This window comes from Cimex lectularius, unplaced genomic scaffold, assembly GCF_000648675.2.
Source record: "Cimex lectularius strain Harlan isolate CLEC.00 unplaced genomic scaffold, Clec_2.1 scaffold27, whole genome shotgun sequence".
In the NCBI taxonomy this organism is placed as follows: domain Eukaryota; kingdom Metazoa; phylum Arthropoda; class Insecta; order Hemiptera; family Cimicidae; genus Cimex; species Cimex lectularius.
This window is the reverse complement of record NW_019392670.1, coordinates 2,189,970-2,209,001: the sequence shown is the minus strand read 5'-3', so window position 1 is coordinate 2,209,001 and position 19,032 is coordinate 2,189,970. Positions and strand designations below refer to the sequence as shown.

The 19,032-nt window shown below is 38.8% G+C and overlaps 1 protein-coding gene across 3 annotated transcripts in view; it reads right to left on the bottom strand.

Annotated features, from left to right (window-relative positions):
* LOC106667147 (photoreceptor-specific nuclear receptor-like) overlaps window positions 1-8,562 on the bottom strand; it is a 97,059-nt gene extending 88,497 nt beyond the window's left edge. For all 3 annotated transcript variants that reach the window (XM_024225266.1, XM_024225267.1, XM_024225268.1), the window contains exon 1: window positions 8,513-8,562. In XM_024225266.1, the coding sequence (XP_024081034.1) occupies window positions 8,513-8,546 (34 nt within the window). In that variant the 5' untranslated portion in view covers window positions 8,547-8,562. The remainder of the gene's footprint in view (window positions 1-8,512) is intronic.
* Between the last annotated feature and the right edge of the window lie 10,470 nt (window positions 8,563-19,032).

Genomic DNA, 19,032 nt, shown 5'->3' with positions numbered 1-19,032 from the left:
ATAAAAAGTCTTTAATCACGCGACCACGAAAAACCCTCTGTGCTGCTGCATCGATCTCTTCCACCTGAATTCATCGGATATTCTGCGACGAAGTCAGAGGAATCGGGCCCGAGCTCCCTACGCTTCTTGCAGCGGGCATCTGAAGGAAGATGGTCAGTCCCCTATGAATTTCTCCCTTATTTTATTTTAATTTAGAAGTTTCTTAAATTTATTTTATTAACGGCATTGGCCGTAACATTGTAAATCCCAGGCCCTGAAGATGATCTCAATAAAGATCGAAACGTTGGCATGATAAAGAAAATGTTTTTTCGGAAACCTACCGCATCTCACGATTTCTGAATAATCAATGTACTCAGTGTACGTTCACAATAAGAAAACATTCTTGTTCTCCACTGTCTATCAACAACAAGGACTTCAATTCAAGTCAAATGCTCAGTTCTGTACCTAGACTGCAGATGGCACGGAATCCCCACACAACGCTTAAGAGACAACCACTCAACAGAAGACTTGGAGAAGTACGAAGACTTCTTGGACCAAAATCTGTCTTGACCGTCAAAACTAATCTTATACAAGACTTTACTCCGACTGCTTTTTTTTAAAATATTTTTTTACGAGGGTTCGCAACAGCAGAGGCCATATAAACCCTCAGGGTGCCGGTGTTTTTGAAAAAAAGCCCATTTGTAAATATGTCGGGTTCGAATGCAGGGCCGCTGGATTCGAACCCGGGACCTTTACCTTCCAGTGATGAGCGCCGTGTCAACGCCTAAACTGTGGCGGCCACCGACGCCCCTGCGACCGCTTTGAACATGCGGAGTGGAAATGTGGGCTTCTGTCAAGTCAAACAACATCCAGGGCTCCGATCCTTCCATCAAAATCCTCAGACAAATCGGCAAAGCTCCTTACTACGTCACTAACCTCGCTATCCTCAACGACCTCAACATTCCTTTTATCAACGAAATGATCCGTTCCAGATGCCAAAAGTTTCATATTAACCTGTCAATCCATCCTAACCCTACCTTTCGACCATCTCTACTCATTCACATCTCGAAAACTCTTTTACAAGACTTCACTGCGGCCACTATGGACATACTCTGGATGTGTGGATTCTGCCAAGCCATCCAACGTCAACCGCACCAAACCCTCCAACGAAAAGTCCTCAGAAAAATTATCAAAGCTACATCTACTAACCTCACTTTACAGAGCCTACAGAACCACTAACCTCAATCCTTCCCGATTCCGAAAGTTTCACACCAACCTCTCGATCCATCCTAACTCTACCTTTCGACCTTCTCAACCAATTCCCATCCCGAAAACTCGCCACGTCGCATTAATCGACGATGGCCTCGAGACCGCCTTGCTTCTTGGATTAAGGGTAATCCTTGACATTGCTAGGATTGGCTGGTTTCTCATGGTATATGTCCTTCGGGTACAAAGCCGGCATTAGTGTGTGAAAAAAGTTTTTTAATTACATTTGTAATATGTTCGTATATGGATAGGATTCAAATAAAATATTAATTATTAAAGAAAAGGTCCCCTCGCTCACAAGACACACAAAAAAGTTCGGAAATGGAAGAAACCTCGTTTATAAATACAAAAACGCTAAACCGCACTCTGGACACTGGAGAAAAGCAAATCTAGGATTGAATGTGGAACATAAGTTTACTCCAAATTGCGACAGGAAGATTTGTTGCATTTGAACTTATACAAGCCCAAATCTGCACATGTACCGAGCCTCAGCCTATCACTTCTCGCAGTCCAACGGCAATGGCAACGTTTGTAATTTAAGTGCGGTGATTAGTGACCGTTAGTCGATGATTATTCGGAGATCGTGAGATGCGGTCTGGTGTGACGTAGGTTTTAGAAAAACATTTTCTTTATCGTGCCAACGTTTCGATCTTTCTTGAGATCATCTTGCATCATGCCCACTGCTCTCAACACGACACACAAGAATGGCACACGCAAAAAACAAACTCTTTGGGCACTGAAGATGATCTCAATAAAGACCGAAACGTTGGCACGATAAAGAAAATGTTTTTCTAAAACCTATGTCACACCAGACCGCAACTCACGATCTCCGATTTGTGATTTACAATAAATTACCGTTATGCCTGGAGAATCGCCCACCTCGGGGGTTGGCAGTCCCGAGGTCAGAACTCGGTCTTATCCGTCCAGCTGTTCCAGGGGATATTAACAGTTAGGTCATTTCAGACCCCAAGCAATCAGTTCCTCAATCCAAAGCAATTTACACTCTCACTCAATCTTAAATACAGTATCTGCTATTTTCATACTTTTTGCCCAGTTAGGATGGTGGAGTACTCGATATTTCTCCATCACTCTTTACATCTATTACATACTAATTAATGGATGGGGTACTCAATATTTCGCCATCAGCCCTCTTGCACTCACATTCACGCAGTAAATACATTCACTCTCAAGACACGTTAGGTACAAAACTATCAGTACTATAATAAAAAAACAACGAAAAAATGGAACAGGGGATCTAAGAATAGCTACCGTGAGCGAGCGTAGATTTGTTGTCACAATGAAAAAGGACTAGTAAAATAAGGGATAAATCGAAGCAGAGGAAAAACAAAAAACCTTTCAACATAGGAAAAGAGTAAGGTTGACCTGACCTCCCTCAATTCCATGATTGTTCTAACAAAAATATTTTTTAACTAGGAAAAAACAAAAATTCACTAAAATAATTATAGCGTTCTGTTTCGAAATATTTCTCACAATTAACAAAGAAAATTTTTTTTTAATTTTTTCAGCCGTCAACTTAAATGTAAGAGAGGTGGCCGAAAATGAAAGGTAAGTTTTTTCTGAAATTTCTGAAATTATACAATAACACCTTCAAAATTGTTAATTACTTCTAACTATAAAAAATATACAAAAAATAAAAATAAATACTGTACAGTGTCAACTAGTGTCCTCCTAGTTTTCTGAACAACTACCATTATCGCATATGAACAGACAGTGTAAAATGAGTACTTTTTCGGTATATTAAAACACTAAAAACTATATAAACAAATATTATCATCCGAATCAGAAAAAGGGGATATTAGATTGACACAAGGACGCTTGCTGTTGGGCCAAACCCTGGGGAATCCAACGTCCCACTAGCTTGAAGGATGCCATTCCGTGGCTCCTTATTGAAAGCGTGTAAGAATCCCACCCGATATGAGAATTGTGCGTGAGCACGGCTGTCTCTGGAATCAACCTCTGTTTTTGAAAAACCTCAAGCATGAAACTATCTCCCAAAGGTTTTTAATTAATATAAAACAAACTCATCAAAGACAGAAAGTATTGACAAATTTAAATGTTTTTTTTATTGTTTTTTTTAACGCGAAATTAGAAGTTGAATCGTTAAACCGAAAATTCACCAGTTTCTCAAGCCAGCTCTGTCGAAATTTGATAGGTTTATTTCTTCCTTTTCTCTAATTTATTAACGCTCATAGTGCCATAAACCACTGTGATGTTTCAGGTGGAACGGAGGAGTCGTTATAAAGTTTCCACCACTTTTTGTTAATGTCTAAAAATGTTAAGGTATTGGTTAAGGAGGACAAAGTAAGAAAGCAACATTATTTTCGGATTTACCCAACAGAAACTCAAAGTAAATTAGATTAAATTTTTTTTTGAATTTTTTTAATGAATTAGAATTCGTTTTATGTACCCTGTAAAACCATTAGGAATGAATTTTCTCTAAAAACAAATAATCGACATGTTTGGGCTGGATTAGCTGAGGGTAATGTTTTTGTCTCCGAAGTCCGGAGTTCCACTTAAAAAAGTATAACTCCTTTTGGTTTTATCCTAATTCAACGTTAAAATCTCTCTGCCAAGTACACTTTCAATTTTCACAGCAGTGACCAAAGGTGTAGAGTGCTTAAACCCGTTAGAAGGACAAAGTTTTTGTGTAATAACGAATAGTAAAAGCGCAATAACACAAATAGAAAATTTTGGTCCTCATTCTAAATCCGACTGTCTAGTAGCAGAATTGGTAGACAAGCTTTACGACCTCAAACTACAAAAGAGGATAATAGTATTCTACTGGAGTCGAGGACATAGTGGTATAAGAGGAAATGAAGGAGTGGATTCACTCGCCAAAGCACCAACAAAGACTGGGAGCTTGTATCCAATTAAAGAGCTATTAAACGATGCCAAACGGACTTTGAATAACGGCTGGTTTGGCAGATGACAAGCTTGGTACAACACAGGGAACGCCGGATTTGTATACAAGTCAATGTTTCCCACCCTGCCGTCTAATCCATGGTTCAAAGAATTTGAAGAAGGAAAAACGTTTTTTCTACCCTTGTAAGGATTCGGACTAATCAAGGCATCTGCAGTCATTACTTCGACCTAATAGACTTCCGCCCGACTGTCCGACATGTGATGAGAAAGTCCATATAAGTCGTATCGTACTCGCATGCCCGGAACACATCAAGACAGGAAGATCAAGACTGAAAGATATTCCATCACAAGAGAGATAACTAAACCGTTCAACTTAGAAACCTAATACAATCAGAAAATGAGTATCATAAATAGAAAAAATTAGGTTCCTGCAAGATAGCAGGATAGTAACTTGATTTGATTCTCTGTTTATATTAATTCCATTATATTTAGTGGTCCGATGGACCAAATTACCTCTTTCTACTAATTAATCATTCTACGCAAGGTGTTGGTTGAAATGAAAAAGCTAGTGTCACGAGCGGGATTCGAACCCACGACCTTCGGCTGGGTTCGGATCCCGCTCGTGATACTAACTTTTCCATTCCAACCAAGACTTGCGTAGAATGATTAATTATTTGAAAGTTTATATTAATTTTTATAAACTATATATTATAACTACTTGTTGTTAAATGTAATTATTTATTATAGAATTGTTACAATTTAAATTAATTTTTTATTTATTTGTTTATTACTATCTATTAAATTTATTACTAGATACTTAACGACATGATTCATTTCTAAACCAAAACTGGCTGTATGTCAAATAGATAAAGCCAATAAAGAAATAATAAAAACGTTATGACAATCTTTCAATTAATTAATCTTTTTATGTAAGGTATTGGTTGAAATGAAAAAGTCAGTGTCACGAGCGGGATTCGAACCCAAGACCTTCAGCTGCTCTAACCTCTTCAGGCATCGAGACTTCGATCCACTCGGACACCAACTCCCCATCACAACCCACCTTTCGAATTTTCCCTACTTTTTGCCATTTTTCATCTTCATTCAGGATCGAAGTCACGATATCTCAAGTGGATAGAGCAGCGGCGTATTGAGCCGAAGGTCGTGGGTTCGAATCCCGCTCGTGACACTGACTTTTTCATTTCAACCAATATCTTGCATAAAAAGATTAATTAATTTAAAGAAGTTATTTGGTCAATCAGACCACGAAATATAAGGTTATGACAATCGTTGGAATACTGGGTTGTTTGAATTGTTTTACACAGTTCTTAAAAGGAATGAAAAATCCAATAGTATTTTTTTTAAATCTAATTTACTTTGAGTTTCTTTTAGGTAAATCGAATAATAATTTTTTCACACTTTATTCGCCTTCTCAATGCTTCAGATTTTTTTTCGAAAATCACCAAAATGGAGAAAAATTGAGAAAGATTCTTCCGATCCGCTCTGATCCACGTGAAACATTGCAGGGGTTTATGACCCGATTGACGAAAATAAACTGGAGAGAATGCTGGAAAACCCTAATAACCTAACCTTAATAAAAACTCTTAATTTTTTCGATACTTTCTGTCATCGATGTGTTTTTTGAATTTAAAACTTTTGTTAGATAGTTTCATGTGTGAGATTTTCGAACGTAGTGGTTAACTCGCAGTTTCTCATACCCGGTGACATTCTTACACGCTTGCAATAAGGAGCCAAGGAATGATTTCAAGTAAGTGATCCGTATGAACATTTACATGCTGGACACATTCGCCGGATTTGAACCAAAAAAAGTACTATTGTGTCAACCTATTGCGGCGTATTTTTTGTTGGATATGATTCGATTTCAGTGTATTTCATCGCATTGTACGCTTAATAATGACGTGTGTTGTGTTTAGTTACTGTTAATTAATGGTTATTTGGAGATGGTGAGATGCGGTCTTGTGTGATGTTGGTTTAAAAAAAAACATTTTCTTTATTGTGCCAACGTTTCGATGTTTATTTAGATCATCTTCAGGGCTCAAAGTGTGCGTTTTCTGTGTAGATGTGTCACGGTTGTGTGTCATGAACACACGCAACACGATACATCTACACAGAAAACACACACTTTGAGCCCTGAAGATGATCTAAATAAAGATCGAAACGTTGGCACAATAAAGAAAATGTTTTCTAAAACCTACGTCACACCAGACCGCATCTCACTATCACCAAATAATCCTTAATAATAACATTTGTTTGTATACTTTTTAATTATTGAAAACAGAGAAAAATACTAATTTTGACACTGTCAGCGATGATATGCGATATCGTTAGTAGAAAAAACTAGCGATACACTAGTCAGTTGACACTCTGTATATTAATTATTTTTCTTTTTTGATATTTTATATAGTTAGCAGTAATTGGAATTCTGACGATGTGATTGCGTGAGCAGAAAAAAATACATTTTATAAATTTATCTTTGATAATTAGGGAATATATTTCTTAATACCTTTTCAATTTCAGCATAATTCATCGCATGTTTTGGTTAATAATAATATTTGTTTATGTGGTTTTTAGTGATTTAAAACATCGAAAATTAGTTATTTTACACTGCCTTCGTCTACTTTACTTTCTATAATTAATTGTTGGGATTGTTTTAACAATATTAAACAATATACTTATTAAAATCAGTCAAAACAACATATATTAAAATCTGTTTCGAATGCTGCAGCATCCCGAAATTATGCGGCTTTTTTCCTTGGAGGCACAAACTTTATGGCAAGGTACTTTGATACAAAACAATAAATTCGAATTTAATCGTGACCGATAAGTCTAAAGTCGAATCTGCCTTCTTTAACGTGAAAGTCCGGTCGTGCGTAAGACGTCGGGGTGGGGAAAAATCACATTTCGAGGCAGGAAAAGCCGGGAAAACAGGCCAAAAAAAGGGCCGGATCGATACGGGGGTCGCCTTTTTGAAATATTTTCAGCATCAGCTCCGATACGTTCACATCTCAACCCGTTTATTCCGCACCGTCGAGTCAAAATTATATCACCCGGCGATTTTTCACTTCAATAAGGAAACCAAATATTCACATTTGTGTTAGTTGTATCGAACACTTTTTAAATCGCGAATCAACAGGATCACGGTGTGGCCTTGATGAAAAAGCAATTTCAATTGTTACTGCCATACTTTTGACCTATTTTAAGGTCATCATCAGGCCAAAACAATCTTAAATATGTCTAAAAATTGACACAATTAACAATATACTGTTCAAGATATTTGAAATCCTCTAATAAAAACTTAATTATGTCAATTTGTTGACACGTTTAAGATTGTTTCGCCCTGATGAAGACCTCATAATAGGTCGAATGGTTGGCAGTAACAACTGAATTTCCTTTGTAATCAAGACCGTGCCGTGATCAAGAACTCATTCCCCTTCTTAATACAAACGAATTGGATGTTTTTGTAAATATATAAAAGTAGCGTCAAATTACAGGGATTTTTTGAATTTCATAATTTAATTATTAAATTTAACGTCAAATTTATATTATGGATTTGTACTTAGTTTTTTGTTTGTAGTTTATGTGTGGTTTAACATATACTTTAGAAGTATTTTTCTGTTTATTCTGAGCTTAGTATAATTTTTTCTAATATTTCGTTTTTTTTCTAATTTGTGTGTTTATTTAAAATATAACAAAGCAAAAAAAAATTTTTTTTAGTTTTAAGAAATTAAATAGTACTGACAATTTTGTTTATTATTTGAAGATCGTGAAATGCGGTCTGGTGTGATGTAGGTTGGAGAAAACATTTTATTTATGATGCCAATTTTTTTTTTTTTTTTGTATTGTTGGATTTTATGTTGTTGTCATAAAAACAATTGTTTCTACGGCTATTTTTTTTTTAATTTACTGTATTGATTACTTAAAAAATTAGCAATTCAGACAAACGGAGAAAACCATATCATATGAACTTTGTATATTTACAAATAAAGCTTCTCATCATCTATCCGTGATCCAGATTATTCGTGAAAATATTCACAACCCGGTTTCGGATTTTTTAAATATATTTAAATATTTTTCGATTTTTTTTTTTTATATATATGTTTTTTATATTTGTACAAATTCTACATCGTACACATCTGTTATTAAATACGTGTAGAAAATATTAAAGAAAAAGGCGCGGAGGATGCTAAACCCGCAACACCGATGAGTTTTACAGGTCTGCTTATCCCTTATTTTCACCCCAATTCACTAAAAAAAAAAAAAAAAAATCCTTAAAAAGACTGATCGGAAATAGGATTACAGCTTAAGTCTGAGTATTAATGAAAAAATAGAGTGTGTATTTATAGAAATAGAGCCGAATTAAACTCACCTCTGGTGTCCGGTTCATGTGGGACAAGGGCCATGTCTACTAATCTGAGAGAGCTCTCTCTGCGTATTGATTCTGGCGGGGGTAATCCTTATGACCCGGTAGGAATCAGCGGACCAACCAGCGTGATCCACCCCCCACCACCTTCAACCCTTCACTACATTTTTATCCCTTTAACGTTCGACTTTAGTCCGTCCCGCCCATTCCCCTTCCTCGAACCGGCCTTATAAATTAAAGGGGCCTCTGCACCCCTTAAGGTGGTTGTAGACGGTTAAAGGGTAAGGGTCCTCCCTCTTACCCCATTGGCCTTTTAGAATTAATCCTATTGGTTGCTTGGTGACTCGCTGACTTCTGGGCGTGGCCTCCCCTCCACGGCAACAACCACCATCAAATCAAATAAAATCCACCCCCCTCGTGGATTTATGTGTGCAATACCATTACGTCTTCCACGACCCACCCTCCAACCGACCCCCTACGCTTTCTCCTCTCGCCTTATCCCTATTAATCTTAAATGCCTGGACACATAAAAATAATAGACCTACAGAATTAAGTTTACCACTAATTAGCCTAAAGGAAAATCAAAAATCTCAGTGTGACACTAGGAGATTTCTAACACCGTTAATCGCTCGCCTTGAACCCTCAGATTCGGATTTATTCTAATCCCATTCAAATCCGATTCAAGGGATTTTCGAAATAAAACAAAATAACTAATGCTAACCGCCAAATGATTTTTAAAAAATTCCCAGCAGTTACATGGGCTCGAAATTTTTGTGATACGTTATTGTTTTATCATGCTTTTTTAATATAAAATGCTGAGATGTAAGTTGGTAACATTGTTAAAAACACATTACGCAACTACGCAGTTGTGCAAGTTGGTCACACTTGTAAAACCTCAGATAGGCAATTAAGCAGTTGGTAAGTTAGCAGCATTTCTAAAACCTCATGTATGCAACTACGGTGAGCTGTAAGTTGGAAACATTGCTAAAACCTCAGGTAGGCAATAATGCTGTTGTGTAAGTTGGTAACACTTGTAAAACCTCAGGCGGGCAACTACGCTGTGTTGTAAATCGGTAACATTGCTAAAACCTCATGTATGCAATTATGGAGAGCTGAAGTTGATAACGTTGCTAAAACTTTAGGTAGGCCACAATGCTATTGTGTAAGTTGCTAACACTGCTAAAATTTCACTTAGGCAATTATGCTGTTGCGTAAGATGTTAACACTTGTGAAACCTCAGGCAGGCAACTACGGTGAGTTGTAAGTTGGTTGTTGCTAAAACTTCAGGTAGGTAACAATGCTGTCGTGTAAGTTGGTAACACTGGTAAAACTTCGGGTAGACAGCTATGCTGTTGGGTAAGTTGTTAACACTTGTAAAACCCCAGGCGGGCAACTACGCTGTGTTGTAAATCGGTAACATTGCTGAAACCTCAGGTAGGCAATAATGCTGTTGTGTAAGTTGGTAACACTTGTAAAACCTCAACTATGCTGAAATGTAAATTGGTAACATGGCTATTCCTCATGTAAGCAACTAAGCAGTTGTGTAAGTTAGCAGCATTGCTAAAATCTCATGTATGCAACTATGGTGAGCTGTAAGTTGGTAACATTGTTAAAACTTCAGGTAGGCAACAATCCTGTCGTGTAAGTTGGTAATACTGCTAAATTTCACTTAGGCAACTAACTCCTCAGGTAAGTAACTAATCAGTTGGATGAACTGAAAGCTCAGACAGATACGATTAGTTAGTATAATTGGTTTATTAAAAAATACTCCTTTGTGAGGCGCCGGCCAATATCCGTCTGACTTACGAGAACTCGTTGCCGCACCTCACTCAAACAGCGGTCTATTAGGTAGGATTTAAGGATAAGGTAATCAGAAGTGAGTACGAAAGTTGAAAACAGTAAACTGCTTTTTTATTTCTTTATAGCTTGTCTTTAAAATCCGTGGGTAATTAAATAATTATAATAACAATTATATAAGTAAATTGTATATGTCAGTATTTAACCAAACAAATCAGATGTTTCATACCAACAATCCACGGAGTCCCATCAGGTATAATAGCAAGGCGACTATGGAATCAAAATTGTATAAAGCTCAGATGTTTTGTATTCAAGGAGAGCGATGTAGAACATTGACAGTAATTTAATAGAAGGCGTAGCCTGGTAGTTAAATTAACGAGTACACTTTGAGATGCGTCAGCCGGGAGGGAGACAAAACATGACAGTGACCTCCCAATTCTTCCGCTAGAACACTTCCCCTCCTGATTCACACCCGCCGATCAATTTTCCCTGTCCTTCGGTTATTTCCTGAATGCACCTAGACCTCCTTATTGCGTGTTTTCACACGCGATCTTTTACATTAGATATTTAGCTTAAGGAAATAACACTTTAGGCGGATCATTTACCATGGAAAGTTGGTGAGATTTAAAAAATAAATAAATGATAAATTAACAACGTTTGAATTTTTGTGAGATTTCCTCTTAATATCTGCGAAGGGATGAAACAGTATTTTGGTCGTTTCCGATCATACTGGTCTGCCTATCTTCGCTATTTTACCTTGCCAGGCGTGTTTCAGTTTCTCGCCATCGACCTGTTAACATGGCTAAATATAATGTTTCGGCTGGATACACAATTTTTTGCGTGAATATTCCGTCATCATTTCGCGTAACTGGGTAGGATGCATGGGTTGAGCTAGGATAAGTAAGGAGTGAGTAGGTGAGATTAAAGTTAGGTTGGGTTAGGTTATGTTAAAGTAGGTTAGTGTTAGGTACTGAAAAAACAAACAAAAATAGTTTCCTTCTAAAAATCTCCATATTTAACATGTACGTATATAATTTTTGGCTGGTGACACAACTTTCTTTTGCGAGACCATTTTCGCGTCATTGATTTCCCGGCTTTACCGTGAAGTGCGCATGAGTTAGGTAAGGCTGTTAGTATTCATTAAGCTAGTTAGGGTATTAAGGTCAGGTTACGGTTAATTTGCGTTAGTATCAAATTAAGATAGGTTTAACGTAAATCAGGTTTGGGTTAGGTTAATGTTACACTAACATAACCATGATTTACCTTAATCCGAACTACTCAAATAATTCACTTAAGAGTAAGGTTTTGAAGGGGTTAGGTTCACAGGGTTGACAGGGTTTGGTTAGATTTCAGTTAAGTTTGAGATACATTATTTTAGTAGTTTGGTTAGAGAGGTAAAATTAGTTTCAGATATGGACGAGTTAGGTTAGGTCTATGTTATGGTTATGGTTATTGACGGGTTAGGTTAGATAGGGCAAGGGTAAAGGTTAACATTAGGTTTAGGCTGATGTACGATGTTTTGTAATTACTGACCGCCGCCCAGACGTGGCCCTCAGCCGTCCCCTTTTAGGCTTTACATTTTTAGGTTGTTTAGCAGTTTCCTATCATCAGGGCCCGTTTGTCCTCCCTGTTTTACCGCCTGCTAGAGAATTTCTGGACAACCCAATTGACAAAATAACACTAGGAAACGCGCAGACTGACAGGTCAAAAGGATCAAACTACTTAATTATTACATTGATTTATAAATTTTATGTAAAGTGGGTTGAAATGAAACAAATTCGATTCTCGGCGACTCATGAATTGGCCACAGGGAGCTGTCAGCAAAGTGCAAGTACTTCAGTAATTATTATACTAATCCATATGTATTTTAGTTGGTCCTAATTAACGAAAGTTTGATTTAAATTTATTCATAATTTTTATATGATTTTATATAATTTTATGATTAGTTGGTGTTTGCCGGGGGATCGAAGTCACGATAGATCAAATGGTTAGGGCAACGGGGTATAGAGCCGGAGGTCGTGGTTTTTCATCTTAACCACAAGGCCTTCTGCACCTCGACCTGAATTGTGAAACCTTTTGTGCTCCCCTTCTTTTATAACTCATAGGCCTGCTTCAGGTTGTTAATCAGCCTCCATAGCTTTACCAGCGGCTCCTTAGAGTAGGATCTAGATTGCGGTTTTTCTTGTCCTAGTTGCAAGAACCTGCACCTACATAGACCTTCACAGAAATGTAAAATGTGTTCTGCAGTCTCGTCATTCTCCTGGCAGTATCTGCACAGTGTTTCTTTTGTCTGTACTCCTATCCCGTGCATGTGCTTTTTTAAGTGGCAGTGCTCAGTCAGGAGTCCAACCAGAATCCTGGTTCGGTTGCTTTCCAGTAATTCATTTTGTAGGTTTTGCGGATGGACCGTCTATGAATCTCTTCGCGTGCCTCATGCCTGTTGTATTGTTCCACCTGGTTTTAGAGTTATTTAAGGAGCCATTTTGAGATGTATCCTCTTTTGTGGCAAAATGCTAGGCTACGGTAGGATTCAGGACCTAGAGAATCCATGTTGGCTCCCTCTTTGGGCAACATGTCGACTTTTTCATTGCCTCTGCGCCCGGAATGCCCAGGGTCCCATGCCGAGTCACTGATGTCGCTCGCTTCCGCCAGTGCAATTCCAAATACTCTTTGGCTTCACCTCGCATAAGGCAAGGGCCTTCTAGCCTTTTTATTTCCCAAGCGCAGTGTTCAGACGCTATGATTTCAGACTGAAAGACTAGCACTTTTACTTAAGTTTGGAGTCAATTCGTCTTAGAGTCTATTCATCCCGAAGACTCCAGCCCACCGTGCCATCAGTTTTGGAGCCGTCAGTGTACCAGTAGGAGTTCCCTTTAGCAGTGTTCCTTTGGCCCATTCTTCCCGTTCTGGCTACAGGCTCATAAATGGAGCACCATCTGCTAGGATAGGCTATGTAAATAAACAATGAAAACTGAGGGAGGAGATACAGAGATGCATGCCAATCGATGCCACTACTCCAAAATGCAATTTGACTAAAACGTACGAGGTACTGATACCAGAACGTAAAGGCAAATTTCTACTGGTATACTGATGGCTCCAAAACTGACAAGGGTACGGGAGCTGGGGTCTTCGGGATGAACCCCAAGACCGAACTGACGGTATACCTAGGTATGTATGCTACAGTTCTCCAGTCTGGAATCATAGCGATTGAACAATGTGCCAGAGAAATCAAAAGGCTAGGAATAGATTCCCGGAAGATAGCCATTTTCTCTGACAGCCAGGCAGCTCTCAGGGCCTGAAAAGTTGTAAATCAATTTAAATCCTTACTTCAATTAATTAAGACCTACTAAAATAAATATTGATTGTTCGTTAAGTGGACTGTAGATTAATGGGTAAATAAATTTATAATTAAAATAAATGGGAAAGAGTGAATCCGAGGAGGGGATTGGGATACATTCGAATTTGCACTTACCCCAACGTGTCTCCGTACGGGATCAAGCAGTTCGGCAAGTTGTCCTCTTCTTTCTTCGACTAGGCAGGGCCCCACAGTCTCCGGCGGATTCAGACGTTCGGTACCGAACGCTTACGGGACGAGGGCAATTAGAAACCGTCAATTGCGCACAAACACGGGTTTAAATAAGCAGGTACAATAACGATGTTTTCGGCAGTGGCTCTAGGCAACAACTGACTCGCCGACAATTCGGAGACCTCCAGAAGGGTTCAAAAGGGCGATCGGCGTAAACATTGATTTATATATTAATGTTTATTATTTGGCGGCTTAATGTTTAAATCCAATGGATTTCCTTAATTGCTTTAATCTTGAATTGTTTCTGTACAAAACTTGTTTCCCACTTTCGCTGAATTTCAAGTATTGTAGAACGCCAGATAAGAGATGACGGTAGACAATAATTGAGAAATTACAAATCAGTTTACATTTACGGGGAACGTTATCTCGTTAGGACGGGTTCAGCCTCCTTTAAGCACTCACCCTCGTTTTTTACCAACAAAAGAGACATCTCTGAGTTACGCCTTATTTGAAGCGATGTGGTTATCGATCTGAAAGTGCCAGAATCCTGTTGAAGAAGGAATCTGAAAAAAAATTGTTCCTCTGATTGATAGAAATGTAACAATCCAGAAAGATGAATTTATGAAAATGTTTGATATTATAACCGTTATGGAGAATATACGGGTATACACGCGGATATTTTCCTCTTTGAATCATGATTAAAATGCTGAATTGCCGAGGGCTGATATTGACAGAAAAGCTCCTGTCTGAAGAAATCAAAAGCTTTTGTGCTACCTGACAAACACAGCCTCTTTGTTTATCGTTGCATTTTGCATTGAACCGAAGGCTTACTACTTTGACTGGCATTGTTCGCCAATTAGGGGAAATCCATCTCAATATTTGCCAGTTCACCGCAGTTTGATTAACCTCCTATTCTCCCCTTACATCTCGCTCAGTGGGCTTATAATAATAGGCGGGGCTCCAATTAGGATGTACAATTATGGTACGTCATATTTGTTTTACTTTAGTTAAATATCAACGGCTTAATCCAACCAATTTCTACTCAACGAAAGGCCGATTTAATCCACAATTTATATAGTAATATTACAAATGTGATCACAAAAAGATTTTGTTCATACGGTCACAGCACTAAAATTAATACCAGCGCTGTACCTGGAGGACACGTGCCATGAGAAAGCAGTCAATGTTCGTACTCAATGTGAGGGATTGAGAAGCAAGGAGGTCCCGAGGCCATCGTAGATTAAGTAGACGTGGCTCGGGAATATGTACAGAGAGTTAGACCAGGATTAGGATGGATTGAGTGTTTAGCGTGAAACTTTTGGAATCGGGAAACGAGGTCGTTGTGGCGAGTTTAGTGACGTAGTAAGGAGCTTTGTCTATTTATCTGATGATTGGAAGGATGAGGTGGATATTGGAGGGCTTGGCAGAACCCCACAGTTCCACAGTATGTCCAAAGTGGTCACAGCAAAATCTTGTATAAGCTTAGTTTAGTGTTGACGGCCAAGACGGATTTCGGTCCTGATAGTTATCCAACTCTTCTGTTGTTGTCTCTTAAGTGAGTAGATTCTGCGTCAGTCTGCTGTCTAGTTATAGTCCTAAGTCGGTATCTCCTTGTTGTCGATGTACAGTGTTTTTTCAATTTGAAAGTAAATTGAATACGTTTTTTTTTTTCATTCGATCTTGCCCTCCACTTTTTCTACCAGTCTTCGATAAGTTCAAGGTGTTTTTGGATGTTGGACGTAGCTTGGATAGGTTTGGAGTTAGAGGGCAAAATTCCGGTTGGCATAGATGGTGTATAATTAGGTCAGAGGTGTAAATGATACAAAGGATAGGAACAAGAATGCTCCCTTGAGGGACACCGGCTTGTGCCTGACTTCGGAGAACTCGTTTCTATCAAAAGGCTATGCTACATCTAGGAATACACCCAAGTAACACACTTTATTTTTAAACCGTGTTGGATAGTGGAATGATGAGGACGGTAGCCGAAGTGGTGAGAAGGAGTGATTTTATGAACCTCTAGTATGGATATTAAGCTCTTTAAAAAACTCTTTTTCAACGATTTTGTACATTGAAGGAAGGAGTCATCGAATATATTTTTTTCCGTCAAAGAATGAAAGTTCCGTCAAAGGATTTAAATGCAATTAGCCAGATAAAAAGTTAAAAGATGCTTCCAGTAAATTTGATCGATTTTTCAAATTAAAACAAATATCTGTTAAACTCCGATAAGTTCTGATTTTTTGAAGCTCTTAAGTGCACAATTTTATAGTAATAGAAAAACAAAAAAATTAGGTTGGATTATGTGTTAATTTTGTTCTACGATATCTACTGTTTTCGACTTGAAAAAACATAACTACTCGGGATTTTATTCGAAACCCCTTCAGTTACTGCTCTGTCTTTCGAACTCAACAGATATGAGACATTGAATGGATTTTGGGCCATCTTCCCAATTTCAATTTGTGTTCCCGAGTACTCATCGTCAACAAGACAAGAGGATCTTTAGCGTCCGCACCTGGCCTTTGGCCTTATCAGACGTTTTGATTCTCAAGATGAGAGCTGACGCACTTCTGCATACGACGGAATGGTGTTACCGCCGCAGCATTGGTGTAGAGGTGTCCCAGCCCCTAAGGTCCTCCGAGACAACCTCGCTCTCCACTTGTCCACTCCGAATGGTCGGGCCCGCATTGTGCATCGGGTCGTATGCCGCACGCGAGGGGCTAACAGGCACCCCCGCGTACTACCTAGATAGAGAAGGCGTAGGCTCTCTGAGTATACAGGATCCCCCAGCGTAGAAACTTCCGGGAACGCCCCGGCAGCGGTTTTGTTTAAAGTGGAATTGCTAACCACACTCTAGATGAGCCGCCTACGGTAAAGTCTCTAATCGAGCTCAGCCTACAGCTGTCACGCGCATTCGAGGGACGCCATAGGCTCAGCCCAGGTGGTCCGATCCTTCGCTTCCCCAAGGGTACCACGCCGGTCATACGCGCAACAGTGCAAAGCATACTCGAGTCAGAGACACCGCTCCACTACCCGCTTCCATCCGCTTACTTACGCATTCGAGGGACTATAGCATGATCATCGCGTCCTCAACGCTTACACACTGCCGTCCGGTCGCAACGTGTCCCGTGAGGCCGGGGGGTTTTACGCTGGCCATACGCTAGCTTCACGAAGGTCACAGATAGAAGACAGCCTCTGTCTAAGTTCCCACCAGGGGCGTCGCCACGCGCCACCACCAAACCGTTCCCATTGTAACTTTGGGCTGATTTTGAAACATTTAAGTTACCCCGTGGTACAGACGGCCATACACCCTCCCCCGTCTGTGCAGACAGGATCTAGTGCACTGGCCCTCGTGTGACTCTGCTAAGGCATCCGCCGCCCATACCGACCCTAGGCCGACATTATACTACATTAGACTTTATACAGCAGACATTTCTACTCTTCCAGAAAGGATCCTAGTGACGAAGTAAGAAGCTTTGACTATTTGTCTCATGATTGGAAGGATTCTGTGCGGTGGATGTTGAAGGGCTTAGCAGAACCTCACAGTTCCACAGTATTTCCATAGTGGTCGCAATAAAGTCTTGTATCAGGTTAGTTTAGTATTGACCGCCAAGACGGATGATACCGCCAACCTTTGCTCCCATAAAGACCCTGTCTTTTCAACCAAAAACTTACAAAGCCATGTCGCATCCCTTTAGCAGTGGTTTAAAAAGTATAAGAGATGGCAATAAACACACAAAAATGTGAACATTTCGCTTTCGTTCTTCGGAGAACAACCACTGCTCCGATCTATCGCAATACTATCCCTCTCCCACAAGCTAATGTAGTACGCTACCTTGGGCTATAAATTGTCAAACGACACATGGAAACTCAAAAGACATGAGTTAAACAGACGATTCAGACTTCTAAAAAGATAGCTGGAAAAACGGTCAAAACGACTAATTTATATAACTATTTTGAAGCCCATTTGGACATACGGCATCGAACTTTAGGGTTCAACAAAACGTTCCAACCTCTACAATCAAAAATCCTTTGAACAACCGACAATGCAACTTTCTAGGTATCCAATGTTACCATTAAATAATCGACAATGATCTAACATCCAATATGTCCTTGCTGTACTGACAAACAGCTACAAGAAGTTTCATGAACAATTATCCAGGCACACAACCCTCATGTCAGAAACATTTCATCCCGTGATATGATAATGTGATTACTGCTATTATGTAGGAGTGCTTACTAATGAGTTGTTCCTCTTTTTTCAGTTTTACGTATATTTTTGTGTTCATTTTGTTTTGTTTTACGCTTTAAAATGCTATCAAATTTATTTAACCGCAACTATTGACGCAGGTGGAAATAAATAAAGAAGAGGAAAATAAGATTTTATGGTCGTTTTATGAATTAACCGACATTTTTTATTCCAATTAATTATTCTTTTTATCTAAGCTTTTTAGTTGAAATGAAAAGCTTGTGTCACGAACGGGATTCGAACCCACGACCTTAGGCTCAATACGCCTTTGCGCTAACCACTTCAGGTTTCGAAACTTCGATCCATTCGAACGCCAACACTCATCTCAACCAACAACAGTTCGAATTTCCCTCCTTTTTGCCATATTTTCAAATATCGTGTTTTCAGGATTTGATTCTCAGCGACTCATAAATGGCCACGGGGAACTGTTAGAGAAGTAATTACTTTTTTAAATTATTGTATCAATCTATGTATTTAGTTGTCTTAATCGGTCATATTAATTATTTTAATTGATTATACTTTTTATGAAAAGTCTTGATTTAGATGAAAAAGCTACGGTCACGATCAGGATTCGAACTCACGACCTTCGGCTCAATACGCCGCTGTGCAACCACCTGAGCTATCGACTATTAAATTTTTAAACGATACTTTGTTTTTGATGTGATTTTACCGGGTGCTTTTTCGATCCACCAACCTTTAGGCAACGTTTTCTTTCTAAATATTTAGGTAAGGGGGTAGACAATCAACAATACCGACATTTGTGAGAAAAGTCCTTTCAAATTTGATCACTTTTCTCAAAAATCGTTCAATCGATTCAAATACGATTTTATAAGCAAGTATTTGAATCTGTAAAGGACATTTAAGCCAAAAGAAATCCTAAAGCGAGTAGTTTCAATTTGTTAAGGATTTAAAATTTAGAATTTTCTCTCTCATAAACGCTATTATTTTGACAATTCCCTT